A 17035-nucleotide genomic window follows, 5' to 3' on the forward strand; every position below is an offset into this window, starting at 1 on the left:
CTAGCCGACTGTCCGTCATGTGACCGACAGGTCGCAGGTTTGATTCCCACGGCGGACGGGACAGGTGCTTCATCATCAGAATGGATTTAAAACTCAATCAGCTAAATGCCTGAAAAAAAAACAGGTCAGAACATCTGTGTGTGTGTTTAATCCCTGGTGTGTGTGTGACGGCATGTGAACACACACACACACACACACACACACACACAGTGGTGGTTTGGGATTAAACATCACAGATTACTTCTCCCTCTCTTTCATGGTTGTTTTATGTGTCATTGTTGAGCGCACCGAAGCAAATACCTTAACACACTTCATACGCCGATAAGTATATTGGAAATTATTGAATCTAATCCCCAAAACGTCCTCACTCCTACTACGTCTAAAAGATGCACTAATGACCTGATGATCCAAACAGGATATTGGACACACACACACACACACACACACACACACACACACACACACACACACACACACACAGATTAGAGACCCAGATGGTGACGAATGGATTTGTCGTCCCATCAGCAGCAGCACAGAGGTCCAGTAGTTTTACAGAAGTGTTCTTTACAGTATTGTTCTGTAATATAGTGTTCTGTAATATAGTGTTCTGTAATATAGTGTTCTTTACAGTAGTGTTCTGTAATGTAGTGTTCTGTAATATAGTGTTCTGTAATACAGTGTTCTTCACAGCAGTGTTCTGTTATATAATGTTCTGTAATACAGTGTTCTGTAATATAGTGTTCTGTAATATAGTGTTCTTCACAGCAGTGTTCTGTAATATAGTGTTCTGTAATATAGTGTTCTGTAATATAGTGTTCTGTAATATAGTGTTCTTCACAGCAGTGTTCTGTAATATAGTGTTCTTCACAGCAGTGTTCTGTTATATAATGTTCTGTAATATAGTGTTCTGTAATATAGTGTTCTTCACAGCAGTGTTCTGTTATATAATGTTCTGTAATATAGTGTTCTGTAATATAGTGTTCTGTAATATAATGTTCTGTAATATAGTGTTCTGTAATATAGTGTTCTGTAATATAGTGTTCTTCACAGCAGTGTTCTGTAATATAGTGTTCTTCACAGCAGTGTTCTGTTATATAATGTTCTGTAATATAGTGTTCTGTAATATAGTGTTCTTCACAGCAGTGTTCTGTTATATAATGTTCTGTAATATAGTGTTCTGTAATATAGTGTTCTGTAATATAGTGTTCTTCACAGCAGTGTTCTGTAATATAGTGTTCTGTAATATAGTGTTCTTTACAGCAGTGTTCTGTAATATAGTGTTCTGTAATATAGTGTTCTTCACAGCAGTGTTCTGTAATATAGTGTTCTGTAATATAGTGTTCTTTACAGCAGTGTTCTGTAATATAGTGTTCTGTAATATAGTGTTCTTTACAGCAGTGTTCTGTAATATAGTGTTCTGTAATATAGTGTTCTTCACAGCAGTGTTCTGTAGTATAGTGTTCTGTAATATAGTGTTCTTTACAGCAGTGTTCTGTAATATCGTGTTCTTTACAGTATTGTTCTGTAATATAGTGTTCTTTACAGTAGTATTCTGTAATATAGTGTTCTGTAATATAGTGTTCTGTAATATAGTGTTCTTTACAGTAGTATTCTGTAATATAGTGTTCTTTACAGTAGTATTCTGTAATATAGTATTCTGTAATATAGTGTTCTTTACAGTAGTATTCTGTAATATAGTGTTCTGTAATACAGTGTTCTCTACAGTAGTGTTCTGTAATATAGTGTTCTTTACAGTAGTATTCTGTAATATAGTGTTCTTTACAGTAGTATTCTGTAATATAGTATTCTGTAATATAGTGTTCTTTACAGTAGTATTCTGTAATATAGTGTTCTTTACAGTAGTATTCTGTAATATAGTGTTCTGTAATATAGTGTTCTTTACAGTAGTATTCTGTAATATAGTGTTCTTTACAGTAGTATTCTGTAATATAGTGTTCTTTACAGTAGTATTCTGTAATATAGTATTCTGTAATATAGTGTTCTTTACAGTAGTATTCTGTAATATAGTGTTCTGTAATATAGTGTTCTGTAATATAGTGTTCTTTACAGTAGTATTCTGTAATATAGTGTTCTGTAATATAGTGTTCTGTAATATAGTGTTCTTTACAGTTGTGTTCTTCAGTGATCTTGAGGTTTCTTTGAGAGCTCTGTAGGAATTCTTGGAATGTCCTGAGGAAACACTCTGGGTGGGACTCGGGATGCGTTTCCCGTTTGCACTTTGCTGCTGACGACCCTCACTTCCTGTTCCGGGCCTCGAGAGAGAGAGAGAGAGAGAGAGAGAGAGAGAGAGAGAGAGAGAGAGAGAGAGAGAGAGAGAGAGAGAGAGAGAGAGAGAGAGAGAGAGGCTCTGTGTGACGATCAGATGACTGGCTGTGTTTTGCTCTGCACTAAATTATTTTGATACTGAAGAACACTTTCAAACGTGACGAAGTTCTGCCTGTAAAAGCAGTTATTTTGCTATGATTTCTCGGAGGATTCATGGTTTATTAATAACGTACATCAGATATTATGACACACTCAGAGTTTAAGTCACGCTGAATCCAAACAAGAGTGTGGGTGTCATGTGCTTGTAGATTTCAGTGCTTTTAAAGGATCATAACCTTGGTAATTAGAAGGAATAATACAAAAGAAGTGTCCACTCTCTCCACCTCCACCTTCTGCAGGCCAGCAGCTGCCACGCCAAGCCAGGAAAAGAGCCTGATCCTGGGCTGAGAGAGCCGGCTAATGCCCCCTCTCCCCGGTCCAGCCTCCAGCCCACTCACTGATCTGGAACATGCTATAACCACCTGCCAATCAAAATGATGGCCTCTGTGGTTGTCGGGGGCAACCGGAGGAAGTCTCTCACGCTGAGAGGGGTGGACCCCGAGACCTGCATGATCGTGTTCAAGAACCACTGGTCACAGGTAATCAATTCATCTACTAATCAATCAGCTAATCAATCAATCCGGCAGAAAAAACTCAAATCTCAAATCTCTTCTGTCCCTCAGTGTCTTCAGTCTGTCCTGTTGTCCTCATAATGGTTGGCAAACACAGTGTGTGTGTGTGTGTGTGTGTGTGTGTGTGTGTGTGTGTGTGTGTGTGTGTGTGTGTGTGTGTGTGTGTGCGCATTACTGACCCAGACTTTGGCCCTTAAACACAGGATCCATTTAGAGACAAGCCTCTCTCTACGGCCGCCAAGAAAACCCACACACACTCCATGTCTGTGTGTGTGTGTGTGTGTGTGTGTGTGTGTGTGTGTGTGTGCGTGTGTGTGTGTGTGTGGTCCTTGTCTGAAGTAGCTGAGGTCAAAGGTTAACACAAGTCCAGACAGTGAATTACATTCTTCTGTGTCTCTCTCTTTCATTCATGTATTCATCCCTCCCACAGCAATCTATCTTACATTTATTATAGCGATGAATTAAGTTTATAAGTCTGATTGTTATCTTGTTTTTTATCATCACCATTTTGTTTTTTTGCCTTCGATATCTTGGTTTTGGCCATCGCCATCTTGGTTTTTGACCTTCGCCATCTTGGTTTTTGGCCTTCGTCATCTTGGTTTTTTATCATCACCATCTTGGTTTTTGACCTTCGCCATCTTGGTTTTTGGCCTTCGTCATATTGGTTTTTTATCATCACCATCTTGGTTTTTTATCATCACCATCTTGGTTTTTGGCTAACCGCCATCTTGGTTTTTGATTGTCCAGCTTGGTTTTTGGCTAACCGCCATCTTGGTTTTTGGCTGTCGCCATCTTGGTTTTTGATTGTCCAGCTTGTTTTTTTTGATTGTCGTCATCTTGATTTTTAATCATCGCCATCTTGGTTTTGGTCCGTCACCATCTTGGTTTTTGAGCGTCAGCCTCTTGGCTTCTGTCCGTCGCCATCAGCGAGCGCTGAATAAGAATTTATTTGCCCATTAAAATGTTACAATTACCTTTAATGAACAGAAAACACACGGTGACAAGGATCTTATCGCAATTGTTAGAAAACAATTCGTTGACTCTTTACATTCAAGGTTTTCCTTGTTCTCTTCAACATTGCAAGAGTTCCTCGCCCCTAGTGGACGTAATAGAAACAGCACCTCAGAACCTTTTAACATGCCCTCTAGTTTCAGAGGTCACGTTTCCACCCAGTTGGGTTCCATTCGAGTGACCATGGCAGAAGCAGGGGCTGAAGACATGTTGGGAATATGTTGTTTGTTGTATGTATCAATGTCAGGAAGGTTGCCGTCTCCTCATCGCTCCACACGTCTGATGTTTTCAGCTCTTTGTTTGTACGTAATCATCCACCTGCTTAGTGGGTTTCCAATGCATCATGTTGCGTTTTAAAGATCCACCAACTTTTCCTGCTCAGACAAAGAGTAGAAACTTTTCGTTGTGGTTAAAAACACTTAAAAAACACACTGAAACTCCCGCCTCCCTGCAGGTGGTGAAGATCCTGGAGAAACACGAGCCGGGTCGCAGCGTCACCGGCGCCTTGAGCTTCCTCTCCGGTCACGGCGGCGGCAGCGGAGCGCTACGCCTCGGCCCCATTCCGGCCGACGAGGCCAGCGCCGTCCAGAACTACGTGGAACACATGCTCTTCCTGCTGATGGAGGAAGAGGCGGGCCAAGGTAAGAGCGCCAAGTAGAAAATGTGTCATCCCGCCACTGCGTCGGATTGCATTTTGGTCTCACGCCTGTCTGGCACAGGCGGAGCGATGGGTCCCATCCTGGAGTTTGTGGTGGTGGAGGGCGTGATGGAGAGGCTGTTCCTGTGGAGCCTGAGGAGACAGTTCACGGAGGACATGAAGCTGGAGCAGCTCAGGATGTACCAGATGCTTCTGTCTCAGGCCAGGCAGCCTCTGCTGCACCACAAACCGGTTCTACGGCCGCTCATGATGCTGCTGGCCTCCTGCGCCGGAGCTGGAACCGGTGAGTTGGTGGTGGGGAAACTACGCTCACGTTTATTACGTTTATTATTTTTAGAATGTATAGCTACTGTACCGCTCTCATAACGGCCCGTTACATACGTCTTTGGAGCCACTAGCTGGTTAGCTTAGCACAAAGACTGGAAACAGGGGGAAACAGCTAGCCTGGCCCTGTTCAAAGCTCACTAAGTAACAATGTCGTTAAAACAGCGACTTCCTGGAGTCTTCTGCGACCGTGAGATTTCTCCAGACTTCAAGAACATTTTAAACTTTAGTCTCATTGCGGTCATAGACCAACGCGCCCTACTCAATGCACTTTCTCTCATAAGAAAAATATGTATTTCGATATTAACTATTTGCCACTATTAATATGTTATATTCTCTTTTGTCTGATTTTTTTGTTTGATTTGTTGTCAAAATAAGTTCCTTTAAAATTGAATTAAAAACAAGACCTTTCTTCGTCACGCTGCCACACAGACATCTTTCCGATCTTTACTTCTTTATTTTGACAAATATTTGTATTGTGTTTTGCACAATACACAAACAAACACAAGACAGAACAAGGCACACTCAAAAAAAGTACATATAGGCATTTCAAATAAAGATAACAGTTGCATGTTTTTTTTGTTAGGCGTTACTGACTGTTCCTCAACAGAAAACAAAACAAGAACAGTGGAGGGTGACAGATATGTACATGCACAGATAGATACAGATTACACCCCACAAGTAGAATGCTCCCACATTCCTTAAATGTGACCAGTGAGAGAAGAAAGAAAAGAAAGGACCAAAAGAAAAAGGGGAAACGATAGACTACAGGGTTGCAACACAATCTCCCCCCTCCAGAAACTCCATAAATGAGCCCCGAATGTTTGCAAATGTGTTATATTTCCCTTTAACTAATCCGATCTTTACTTTACTCACAGACAGCCGTCGTGGATTTCCTTCTCTTCTCCCTAACTAATCAGTTTAAACACATTGGAGTCGGTTCAACTGTCTAAATGCATGTAATCAGCTTGAAGCGGTTAATGAGGAAGCGGTTTCAAATGCCGCAGGTGTAGCTGGTGAGATGTGTGAGCAGTTACCTGGGCGGGTAATCACCTCCCCCTCTCTCCAGACAGCGGCGGCGTGGTGGAGGCGGAGCTTGTCCTCCTGTTGAACCAGCTGTGTGTCGCTCTGGTCAAAGATCCCTCAGTGCTGGAGCTGTTCTTCCACACCAGTGAGGACCAGGGAGCCGCCAACTTCCTGCTCTTCTCTCTGCTCATACCATACACACACAGGTACACACATATGTGTACATATATATATATATATATATTTAGAAGTATGCATACGGATGCACAGGGAAACTGCCCCTCTGTCCTCTCTCTGGCTCAGACAGGGTTCGGTCGGTCAGCAGGCCAGAGACGCTCTGCTGCTCATCATGTCTCTGTCGGCCTCAGACCCCCGAGTCGCCCGGCACATCGCCGAGAACACGTACTTCTGTCCCGTAAGTGCACAACTAGAACTGAACCGTCGATACCCGAGCTCGGATAGTTTTGCGTCCTTCGTCACTTTGTCTGGAAGTGTTGAGGATGTGTTGGACGTGATGCTCGACCTTTAGGATTCTGAGCTACCGAGGTGTTAGAGCCGTCGATGTAATATGTATACACACATATATATATATATATATATTTTATAATATATAGACACACATTGGCTGAGCTCAACTGGGTTTAATCTCCACATTCCTGCAGAGAAAGAGAGCAACAGTTCAATTCTCCTCCTGACACGAGGACGTGTAATTCTCGGGGTTAACGGAATGAAACGGCTTTTTACGCTAAGAGCCTTCATACAGATTTACTTTAGTTCTTTTTTATGAATGAGCTGGCTGTTTAAATGAGTTTGTAGCTGTTTTGGTTCCTTTATTCATTCATCTCCCCTCTGCATTGTAATCTCATTATCACGCGTTATGTAATAAACTAATGAGCTCATACTGACTCCTTAGAGAGAGAGAGAGAGAGAGAGAGAGAGAGAGAGAGAGAGAGAGAGAGAGAGAGAGAGAGAGAGAGAGGGGAGAAAAAATATGGAAAAGCAAAATAGTCTGAACCCTGATTTAACTTAAGGGAAGTAAAAGTAATACAGATTTTATGAAATACGGTACAACTGTAGAGAAAGCAAAGACAAATATGCAAAACAATACAAAAAAACTATTAACATGAACAAATATATATATATATTATACATTTTATAGATATTGCATCCCAATATGTACCTTCTGTACTATTTCATGTCTTATTGTCACATTTCTACTTTTACATATTTATAATGACTTCCCTGTAGCTGTTAACATGACAATAAATAACAAACAACTAACTTTAAACTTCAACCAATTAATAATAATAATAATAATAATAATAATAATAGAAAATAAGAATGAAATAAAATAACACAATCTCCAGGATTCACACTAGATTCACAGGCTGCAGCTTCTCAATCAGGCTGCCTTACTTCACAGTACTTTGAGCTAAATGCTAACGATTGGAAGTTTAGCATGTTAGAATGCTATCATGTGCTAATTAGCACAAAGGCTTCAGAATGAATGTATAATGTATTATAGATATACATCAATATTGAAAGATAAAAAGCATGTTTTTCTTTACTTTTGTTCTTCATTTACTGAATTCTGCTTCCATCACCGCTAGTTTCTGCTTTTACTGTGTGTGTGTGTGTGTGTGTGTGTGTGTGTGTGTGTGTGTGTGTGTGTGTGTGTGTGTGTGTGTGTGTGTGTAGGTGTGTGTGTGTGTGTGTCAGATTTAAATCCATGTAAACACACTCTGACCTCAATCTTTATGCAGAGAGCAGATTAGTAAATCAGGGTGAGGTTGGCTCGTACACGGAGAGGGATTAGGACGTCTGCACGTGATTGGACGGTTGCCCGAATGTTAGCAGCCTCAAGACTGCAGCAGCTGCTGCTGTTGTTGTTTATGTTGCTTTGCTTCCCTTCTTATTCCCTCTCTTTTATGGAAGGAATAGTTGTTAGCGTTTTGGGGAATTACACATATTTGCTTCAACGCAAGAAGATTGGTTCCGCTCTTCTTTCTTACTGTCAATACAGTCGGTTAGTTTAGCGTAGCATACATTCTGGAAACAGCTAGCCTAGCTCTGTCCAAAGGTCACCATGGCCAGCAGCTCTGGAGCTCAGGGAGCAACATGTCATATCTTATTGCTTCATGAGTTGAAACCATATTGGACGCTGCTAGCTCATGCTAAGCTAAGCTAACCACCCACTCACTGTGCAGACGTGAACAAACTAACTATTAATGCGCTTGATTTATCTTAAGTGAATTGACACATCAATGAAACACTTCCTGTATGTGTGTGTGTGTGTGTGTGTGTGTGTGTGTGTGTGTGTGTGTGTGTGTGTGTGTGTGTGTGTGTGTGTGTGTGTTTGCAGGTGCTGGCCACAGGTCTGTCCGGTCTGTACTCGTCTCTTCCGGCCCGGCTGCAGGTTTACAGTGACGACTGGCACAGTCTGGACCAGGCCGACTGGCAGCAGGTAACCATGGCGATGAATGGATGAATGAATAAAATATATGAAAAATAACTCTTCAGGATCAAATTAACACATTTATACTCAACAGAATAAAATATACAAATCCAATATAAAAAATAACAACAATAGTGTGCGTTTTTAACTCATTACACAAATTAATCAATACGAATTATGAATGAACGAGTGCGTTAAAAAATGAAATTGATTGATGGATGACGTCACTCCTTCCTGGTGTTTGGATCCACAGGTTCCAGCGCTCGTCCACTTCCTGCACTCCCTGGACTTCTGCAGCGCCGTTACCAAGGTATTACACACACACTCACACACTCACACACGCACACTAACACGCATGCACACACACACAAACACACACACACACGCACACTCACACACACACACTCACACATGCACGCACACTCACACACGCGCACACTAACACGCACACACACACACACACACACACACACTCACACACACACAAACACACACACTCACACATGCGCACACACACACACTCACACACACACACACACAAACACACACACTCACACACTCACACACGCACACTAACACGCATGCACACACACACAAACACACACACTCACACACGCGCACACACACACACACACACACACAAACACACACACTCACACACGCGCACACACACACACACACACACACACACACACGATGATTGCCCTCTGTCCACCTCTCAGGTCGCTCACCCCTCCATCCGGTCTCAGCTGCTGGGTTACATCTACAACGGCTTCCTGGTGCCGGTCCTGGCTCCGGCCCTGCACAAGGTACGAGCTTTTATTTTGAAGGAAGTCCTCTTTACTAACTGACGTAGTTTGGTGAAATAGACGGAGGAAACAAAACGATGTTCAGTGGCTCAACTGAGCGGAAAAGAGATCATTGGTAAAAAGAAACGGGAAGCTTGGGTTGAAACAGGAACAGCTTCCTGTTTCAGTGTCAAGAGTTTCACAATAAAAGCAAAACAAATCACACTTTAGACCTCTTTAAACAGGATTCGGTCACGTGACACGGCTTTGACTCACTTCCTTGTTCCCTTCCTGCCGACGCCCTCGCCGCAGCTGACGGTGGAGGAGGTGATGACCACCACGGCCTACCTGGACCTGTTCCTGCGCTCCATCTCTGAGCCCGCCCTCCTGCAGAGCTTCCTGTCCTTCATCCTGCTGCACGCGCACGACAACGTGCACATCCTGGACACGCTGGTCAGCCGGGTCAACACGCCCTTCCAGGTAACGCTCTTCCTCTTCATCATCACCTGTGATCTGTAAGACGCAGCGCTGACCGCTTTGCCGTGTCCTCCAGCTGGGCACGGTGTCGCTGGCTCTGTTCCGGACTCTGATTGGTCTCTTCTGTGAGGACGTCATGCTGCAGCTGGTGTTCAGGTGAGTCTACCTGAACCTGAAGACAAGCACTGTGTCGGTTCACCTGAAGAAGTGAAACGCATGCATCAGACCAGCTGACCAGACTGAGCGGTGCCCATGTGTCTTTTACGTTACATTTAATTTAGCTGATGCTTTTATCCAAAGCGACTTAATCAACCATGAGTACAAACTCAGAACAACAAGAATCAAGAAAGTACAATTTATTCAAGAAAGATTAAAGAAAGTTAAACTCCAAAAGTGCTGTCAGTAAGTGGCATTTAAGTGCTATTAAAGTGCTACTAAGGTGCTACTAAAGTTCTACTAAAGTGCTACTAAAGTTCTACTAAAGCACTACTAAAGTTCTACTAAAGCGCTACTAAAGTGTTACTAAAGTGTTACTAAGGTGCTACTAAAGTGTTACTAAAGTGCTACTAAAGTGCTACTAAAGTTCTACTAAAGTTCTACTAAAGTGCTACTAAAGTTCTACTAAAGTGTTACTAAAGTGTTACTAAGGTGCTACTAAAGTGTTACTAAAGTGCTACTAAAGTGTTACTAAAGTGTTACTAAAGTGCTACTAAAGTTCTACTAAAGTGCTACTAAAGTTCTACTAAAGTGTTACTAAAGTGTTACTAAGGTGCTACTAAAGTGTTACTAAAGTGCTACTAAAGTTCTACTAAAGTGTTACTAAAGTGTTACTAAAGTGCTACTAAAGTTCTACTAAAGTGTTACTAAAGTTCTACTAAAGTGCTACTAAAGTGTTACTAAAGTGTTACTACGGTGCTACTAAAGTGTTACTAAAGTGCTACTAAAGTTCTACTAAAGTGTTACTAAGGTGCTACTAAAGTTCTACTAAAGTGCTACTAAAGTGTTACTAAAGTGCTACTAAAGTGCTACTAAAGTTCTACTAAAGTGTTACTAAAGTGTTACTAAGGTGCTACTAAAGTGTTACTAAAGTTCTACTAAAGTGTTACTAAGGTGCTACTAAAGTTCTACTAAAGTGCTACTAAAGTGTTACTAAAGTGCTACTAAAGTGTTACTAAAGTGCTACTAAAGTGCTACTAAAGTTCTACTAAAGTGTTACTAAAGTGTTACTAAGGTGCTACTAAAGTGTTACTAAAGTTCTACTAAAGTGTTACTAAGGTGCTACTAAAGTTCTACTAAAGTGCTACTAAAGTTCTACTAAAGTGTTACTAAAGTGTTACTAAGGTGCTACTAAAGTGTTACTAAAGTGCTAGTAAAGTGCTACTAAAGTGCTACTAAGGTGCTACTAAAGTGCTACTAAGGTGCTACTAAAGTGCTCCTAAAGTGCTACTAAGATGCTACTAAAGTTATAAGTAAGTGTAATGTAAGTACTACTGAAGTGCTACTAAGGTGCTACTAAAGTGCTACTAAAGTTATATAAGTAAGTGTAATGTAAGTGCTACTGAAGTGCTACAAAAGTGCTACTAAGGTGCTACTAAAGTGCTACTAAAGTGTTACTAAAGTGCTACTTAAGTGCTACTAAAGTGCTACTAAAGTGTTACTAAAGTGCTATTAAGGTTCTACTAAGGTGATACTAAAGTGCTACTAAAGTTATATAAGTAAGTGTAATGTAAGTGCTACAAAAGTGCTACTAAGGTGCAACTAAAGTGCTACTAAAGTTCTATAAGTAAGTGACATTTAAGCGCTACTAAGGTGCTACTTTCTTTATTCAAGTAGTCGTCGAAAAGGATGTGTTTTTAGTTTCCGGCGGAAGATGTAGAGACTTTCTGCTGTCCTGATGTCCTCAGGTATCTGATTCCCTGCAGCCACCTGAGCGGGAAGCAGCGCTCGTCCGTGAGGCGGAGGGACTGTTGCTCCTCCGGCGCCGCCTCCTTCCTGCTCCTCATGCCCTCCTGGTGTCCCGGGAACCTCCTCAGCATCGCCTCACGCTCGGAGCACATCCACTGGCCCAGAGGAGCAGGTCGGTATCCTCTGACGCGCTGGTGTAAATACGGTCCTAACGCCTGGTACCCGCACTGACTTTGACCTCTCTGCCTGCGTCAGACCTGTCGGTGTCAGACAGCGTCGGTTACTGCCGGGGCTCAGACTTCCTGATGGACGTAAACTACCTGCACTACCTCTGGGACGCCCGCCAAGCCATCGCCGCCGCCCTCAGGTTAGTGCGTCCTCACCTGCTCTGCGGGGATTACAGATCAATCTGCACTACTTTGTATTTCATACTCTTGGTCATACTTTACTCTCTGGTTTCATTCCAGAGAGTAAAGTGATTCCACATCAGACCAGTGAAGTAGGAAACGTTGACTTTAGTGACATCATCTGGGCATCTTTTGGTATATATATTTTTTTTTAATCACAGTCTTTATATCAGAGGTGGAGGTATCAACCGTGATATCACCCATTGGTTTGTGTACTGCCATTTTAAGGCCTTGAGTTATTCATTTTGGTAACTATCATTTTGGTTTTTGGTCACCGCCATCTTGTTTTTTGTCCATTGCCATCTTGATTTTTGGTTGTCGCCATCTTGTTTTTTTCCGCTGTCCGTATCTTGTTTTTTTTAAACCAGAAGTGCGGGTACGACGTCAGCTGCAGGATGCCAAATTTACAACCAAATGCATAACAATATTTAGCAAAAAAGTAACAATTCACTTGAAAACACTGTGAAAGGGTTGAAAGACAAAAACACGTACACTTCCCGGTGTAGATAGCGACGTGGTAGCGGACAATCCTTCATCTTATTTAAGAGATTATTTCCTGTCCAGCATCTTCAGTCCTGATGAGTTTCCTTTCATCTGCAGAGCATGTCGTCTCTGGTCGTCTACGTACGACGGGATCGACCCTCCGCCTCCTGACCACCGATCGGACACACCCGGTTACGACATCGAAGACGAGGACGAGATCGTACGGTGCGTCAAGAGCGACTCCATCTGCTCTTTCTTCTTCGCTCCTCCTCCGCCGTCAGCCCTCTCCCCGACGCCGTCCTCCTCAGATACCATCTACACCGGCAACCAGGCCGGACGAGCCAGCTCGGCCCTGGAGCTGGAGTGGGACGACATCTTTGCAGACGATGATCCCTCGTCGCCGGCGTTGACGGACGCGGCACTAGCGAATGGCGGCGCGGCCGCGGAGGCCGACGGGTGCGTCTCAACACCTCAACACATCCAAGAAATGCGTCGCACCGCCACCAGGCTGGTGCGTGGCTCCTATGTGGAGGAATCGGAGTTCGAGGACGATGTTCTGGTCTACAATCTCGTCGCCCAGAGGGAAACAAAGGCGGCCATTTTGGAGCGAATCATGGCAGCAAATCGGCGGACGCGTGGGAGCACCTCGAACGACCAGCAGGTTTCAGCAGCTACGACAACAATGGCGACGACGACAATGGAGACGACGACGGGGAAGACCGTCATAGAGACGGTTAACAGTATAATGTCGACGAGGAGGAGGAGCGAGGACGAAGGGAAAGAGGAAAGGAGACGGAGTGAGGATTATGTGAAGGAGGTGAAGAGAAGGAGGAGTGAGGACTCGATGGACGGACAAGGAGGATGTCAGCTTTTCACCAACGGTTTCACCGGCAAGAATCACGCCATCGCCGAATGTGACGATGCCGACGAAGACGAAGACGAAGAGATGTTCGAGCGAGACCTGAGTGGCTTCAAAGCGTCTGTCAATCACACGGCGAGCACACAACGCCCCACGCCACGTTCAGTGACTTTACCCAACGGCCACTCCGAGTCGGAGCCACGTGACCCTCTGGTGGCCGACACAAAGTCTCCGAGTCTCGCCAACAACGACGACTTCCTGTCCCGGTACCACGAGCTCATGCTCTTTTTAGGGGCGGAGCCAGACTGCGACGACGTCACAAACGACATCGGCACATTCAGGAGGCGGGTGCGAGCGCTGAGGCAGAAACTGGAAGAGGAGGAGGAGGTTTTTAGCTCCTCGTGGGATGATGGGGAGGAGGGAGAGGGAGAGGAGGAGGCGATGGAGGAAGAGGAAGAGGAAAGGATGAGTGGCAGTGAGAAAGGCAGCAGGAGGCACGGCGTTCCCTTTACAGGTCTGTGTTTTCACCCACGGCTGAATAGGAAGTTGGAGTGAGTAGAGAATCTAGGGAAACCTTAAAGGGGCTTTTAGTTCATAATTACGGAATACTTAATAACCAAAATTGACAAAATATATGTTCAGAGTAAATCTTAAATCTAATCTTGAATGTCGTCACCGTGGAGTCGCCCATTATTTTGTAGACTGCCACTTTGAAGCCTCGACTTCGGCATTTTGGCAGTCGCCATCTTGTTATTTTATATTCCGATGTGACACAAGGGGGTGGAGCCAAGTTCAACCGAACACTATTTTTTTGGAGACCACCCACACAAAAACAGTGACTTAAAGAAGAATACATAAAGTAGATAAGAGGGAAATATAATATTAAACAAAACAATTTAAGTTAGATGTCAGAGCTGTCGGGTCCTATCGGTTCAAAAACGCGTCATTACTAAATATTCACTTTCCTTTTTATTGGTTCACCAACCTGTAGTTTCCCATCATGCACCAGGTCCGTTCATCAGCGTGCTGTTGTCCCGGCTCGAGAACCTGCTGGAAAACTCCATCGCCGTGAACCTGCTGGTGACGGGCATCCTGGCCCAGCTGGCGTCGTACCCGCAACCTCTTCTGAGATCCTTCCTGCTCGGCAACGACGCCCACGACCAGCCCAACGTACGCACACTGCACCAGGTAACACACACACACACACACACACGGCGTGTGCGTCTGATGCCAACGCTTCAGGCCTCTGCATGATAACGACGCGGACACTTTTATTCCCGTAGGTGTTGCTGTCGGTGCACGCTCAGATTGAGCGCTACGTGGCGGCCAGGCCAGACTTCCCTGCCCTGGTCACCCAGGCCTGGAGGTTCCTGTTGGCCAAAGACCAAGACAGCAAGTTCAGAGGTTAATGGACACACACACACACACACACACACACACACACACACACACACACACACACACACACTACTACACACACAACTGCAGTAGTGCATTAGAGGTAGTATTAATGTGTTTATTATGGGAAATGTGTTATTTTGCTTTAAATAATTAGATAAGATCTTATTCTGTGTACGTTAAATATTATAGTCTCCTCTGGTTGTATAGAAGTTTATGCTTAATGTGTCAAAGCTACATTCTCTCTGCTGACCACCAGGGGGTGACTGTGACTCCTCTGGTTGTATAGAAGTATATGGTTCATGTTAAAGCTGCATTCTCTCTACTGACCACCAGGGGGCGACTCCTCTGGTTGTATAGAAGTCTATGCTTAATGTGTAAAATCTGCATTCTCTCTGCTGACCACCAGGGGGTGACTGTGACTCCTCTGGTTGTATAGAAGTTTATGCTTCATGTGTTAAAGCTGCATTATCTCTCATGACCACCAGGGTGCGACTCCTTTGGTTGTATAGAAGTCTATATAAATTAATCTACTTCTCTCTTGACTTATTCCCTCAGTAAACATTGTAAACATCAATCTCTAGTTTCAAGTCTGGTGATCTAAAACATGGCGTCCGCTCTGTGTTTCTGCCCCCGTTTGCGTCCCAGAGTGCCTCCGGTCTCGGGCCGGCGACCTCGTCCTGGCCCCGCCTCCTCTCGCCGCGCTGCCGGCCTGCCCGCCCATCCCGCCTCAAGCCAAGAGCCGAGTGTTCGCCATCGTCCTGTTCGCCGAGTTCCTGAAGGAGCTGGCCGCCGTCGCCCAGGAGCACAGCGTCGCACCTGAATGCACCGCGGAGGAGCGACTCACCTGGAAATAATCAGAGAAACTGCCAAGCACAAAACATGCAACACGAACGTATCACTGTGGATAGTGTAAATATGTACAGTATGTTTATATTCCTAGCAGCACTTGAATATTTATTATATTTTGAAGAGACGTTCTCTTGATGGGGATCCGTGCAAATAGCTTTCTGAAAATCTTTGCACAGAAATGTTGGTTATTTAAGAGTTTTATCATGATTTAGTTTGATTTTAAATGAGCCTCATACCAGTGTGATGCTCGGGTTCAAGGTTTGGAGAGTCAATAGTTAACGTTTAGAGGCAAACCAGTCATTCAAAAGGTCACGTTTGTAAAGGAAACTCCTTTACCTGCTCAACTCAATCCCTCATTTAAATGAAACACACCGGCCCTTTAAGTTAAAGAACTGTTTGTGTTTTTTAGAGAAGCTCTCCAGTCGTTCATCTGTTTGTTTGTCCCTCCTGTTGTGTTGTTGTGCGTCTTCAGACACAAGGCTTCACCTTGAACCTTGAGTCCAGTAACCGTCGGCACGGGTTTCAAACCATTTCTTTTCTTAAAGGCTGATTTTTGAACCGGATGTAATGAAGTTTTAATACTTAAACTGAAAAAGATGAAAAGGGATGCATAGCATCTCTCACACACACACACACACACACACACACACACACACACACACACACACACACACACACACACACACACACACAGTAATGATGATGTTAAAGCCTTACCTTTGCAAGAAACGAAGAGGCAAAAATGAGATGGATCTAAATTATTACGCAATCATCAGATTCTCATTTGCATCAATGTGCATTTCATTGTTTTTAGTGTACAGTGTGCGATTTATTTATTTGTTGGTCCTCTTTCACCTGAATAATAAAAAGGTGTCACGCTCCTCTGGCGTTCGCCTGTGCTGCGTTCAGGTCCAGTGGGACATCGGAGTTCATTCAGCAAATGCAACGGAAAAATACTTTATCTTCTAAAAAGTTACACAGCGACTGCTTTTGCCGAATTTGATGCAAGTGCAGCCTTCACCCACGGGCCAGCCAGGCGTTATGGGATGCCCTGCTGTGAGCGGGTGCTGCCACCTGCTGGTGAAGCACGGCGTGCTTCTCTTCACCGTCTCGTCTCTGCTTTTGGAATAAATTGTTGCCAAAATGATGTAAAAAAGATGTATTAATAAAACTGATTTTGACAATGTGATTTTCAGAGAACATCTTGCAGTGTGTTTGTCCTTCTTCTTCTTTCTCAAACATGAGAGGACCTCATAGAAGATGATGCATTAATGTAGATTAAACTAGTTAATAACATGCAACATACACATCAGATATAATAGAAGAAAACAAACATGTTACGGCTCAATCACTACTTTTACTTTGAGTACTTGAAGTACATTTTACTGATATAGATATTTACTGTAATATCTTTAGTTGCAAGTTGTGCATGTTG

At 43.6% G+C, this 17035-nt stretch overlaps 2 protein-coding genes across 2 annotated transcripts in view; one reads left to right on the forward strand and one right to left on the reverse strand.

The window, feature by feature from the left end:
- The window catches only part of LOC306734510 (uncharacterized protein), a gene marked incomplete at both ends in the record, with an annotated part of 16658 nt that extends 13862 nt beyond the window's left edge, over positions 1 to 2796 (reverse strand). Inside the window, one exon of the mRNA XM_079215867.1 lies at positions 2784 to 2796. Coding sequence (XP_079071993.1) covers positions 2784 to 2796 — 13 coding nt within the window. The remainder of the gene's footprint in view (positions 1 to 2783) is intronic.
- Positions 2797 to 2819: 23 nt separating this feature from the next.
- LOC306734511 (FHF complex subunit HOOK-interacting protein 1A-like) lies at positions 2820 to 15605 on the forward strand (the record flags this gene model as incomplete). Its single annotated transcript, XM_079215868.1, has 16 exons — positions 2820 to 2924; positions 4423 to 4609; positions 4688 to 4909; positions 6020 to 6182; positions 6280 to 6391; positions 8339 to 8440; positions 8685 to 8741; positions 9154 to 9240; positions 9532 to 9699; positions 9773 to 9852; positions 11601 to 11773; positions 11857 to 11968; positions 12609 to 13864; positions 14360 to 14538; positions 14634 to 14754; positions 15397 to 15605. 16 exons carry the CDS (start codon positions 2820 to 2822, stop codon positions 15603 to 15605), a joined length of 3333 nt encoding a protein of 1110 aa, XP_079071994.1.
- Between the last annotated feature and the right edge of the window lie 1430 nt (positions 15606 to 17035).

Source organism: Taurulus bubalis (genome assembly GCF_910589615.1).
Source record: "Taurulus bubalis genome assembly, chromosome: 3".
NCBI lineage: Eukaryota > Metazoa > Chordata > Actinopteri > Perciformes > Cottidae > Taurulus > Taurulus bubalis.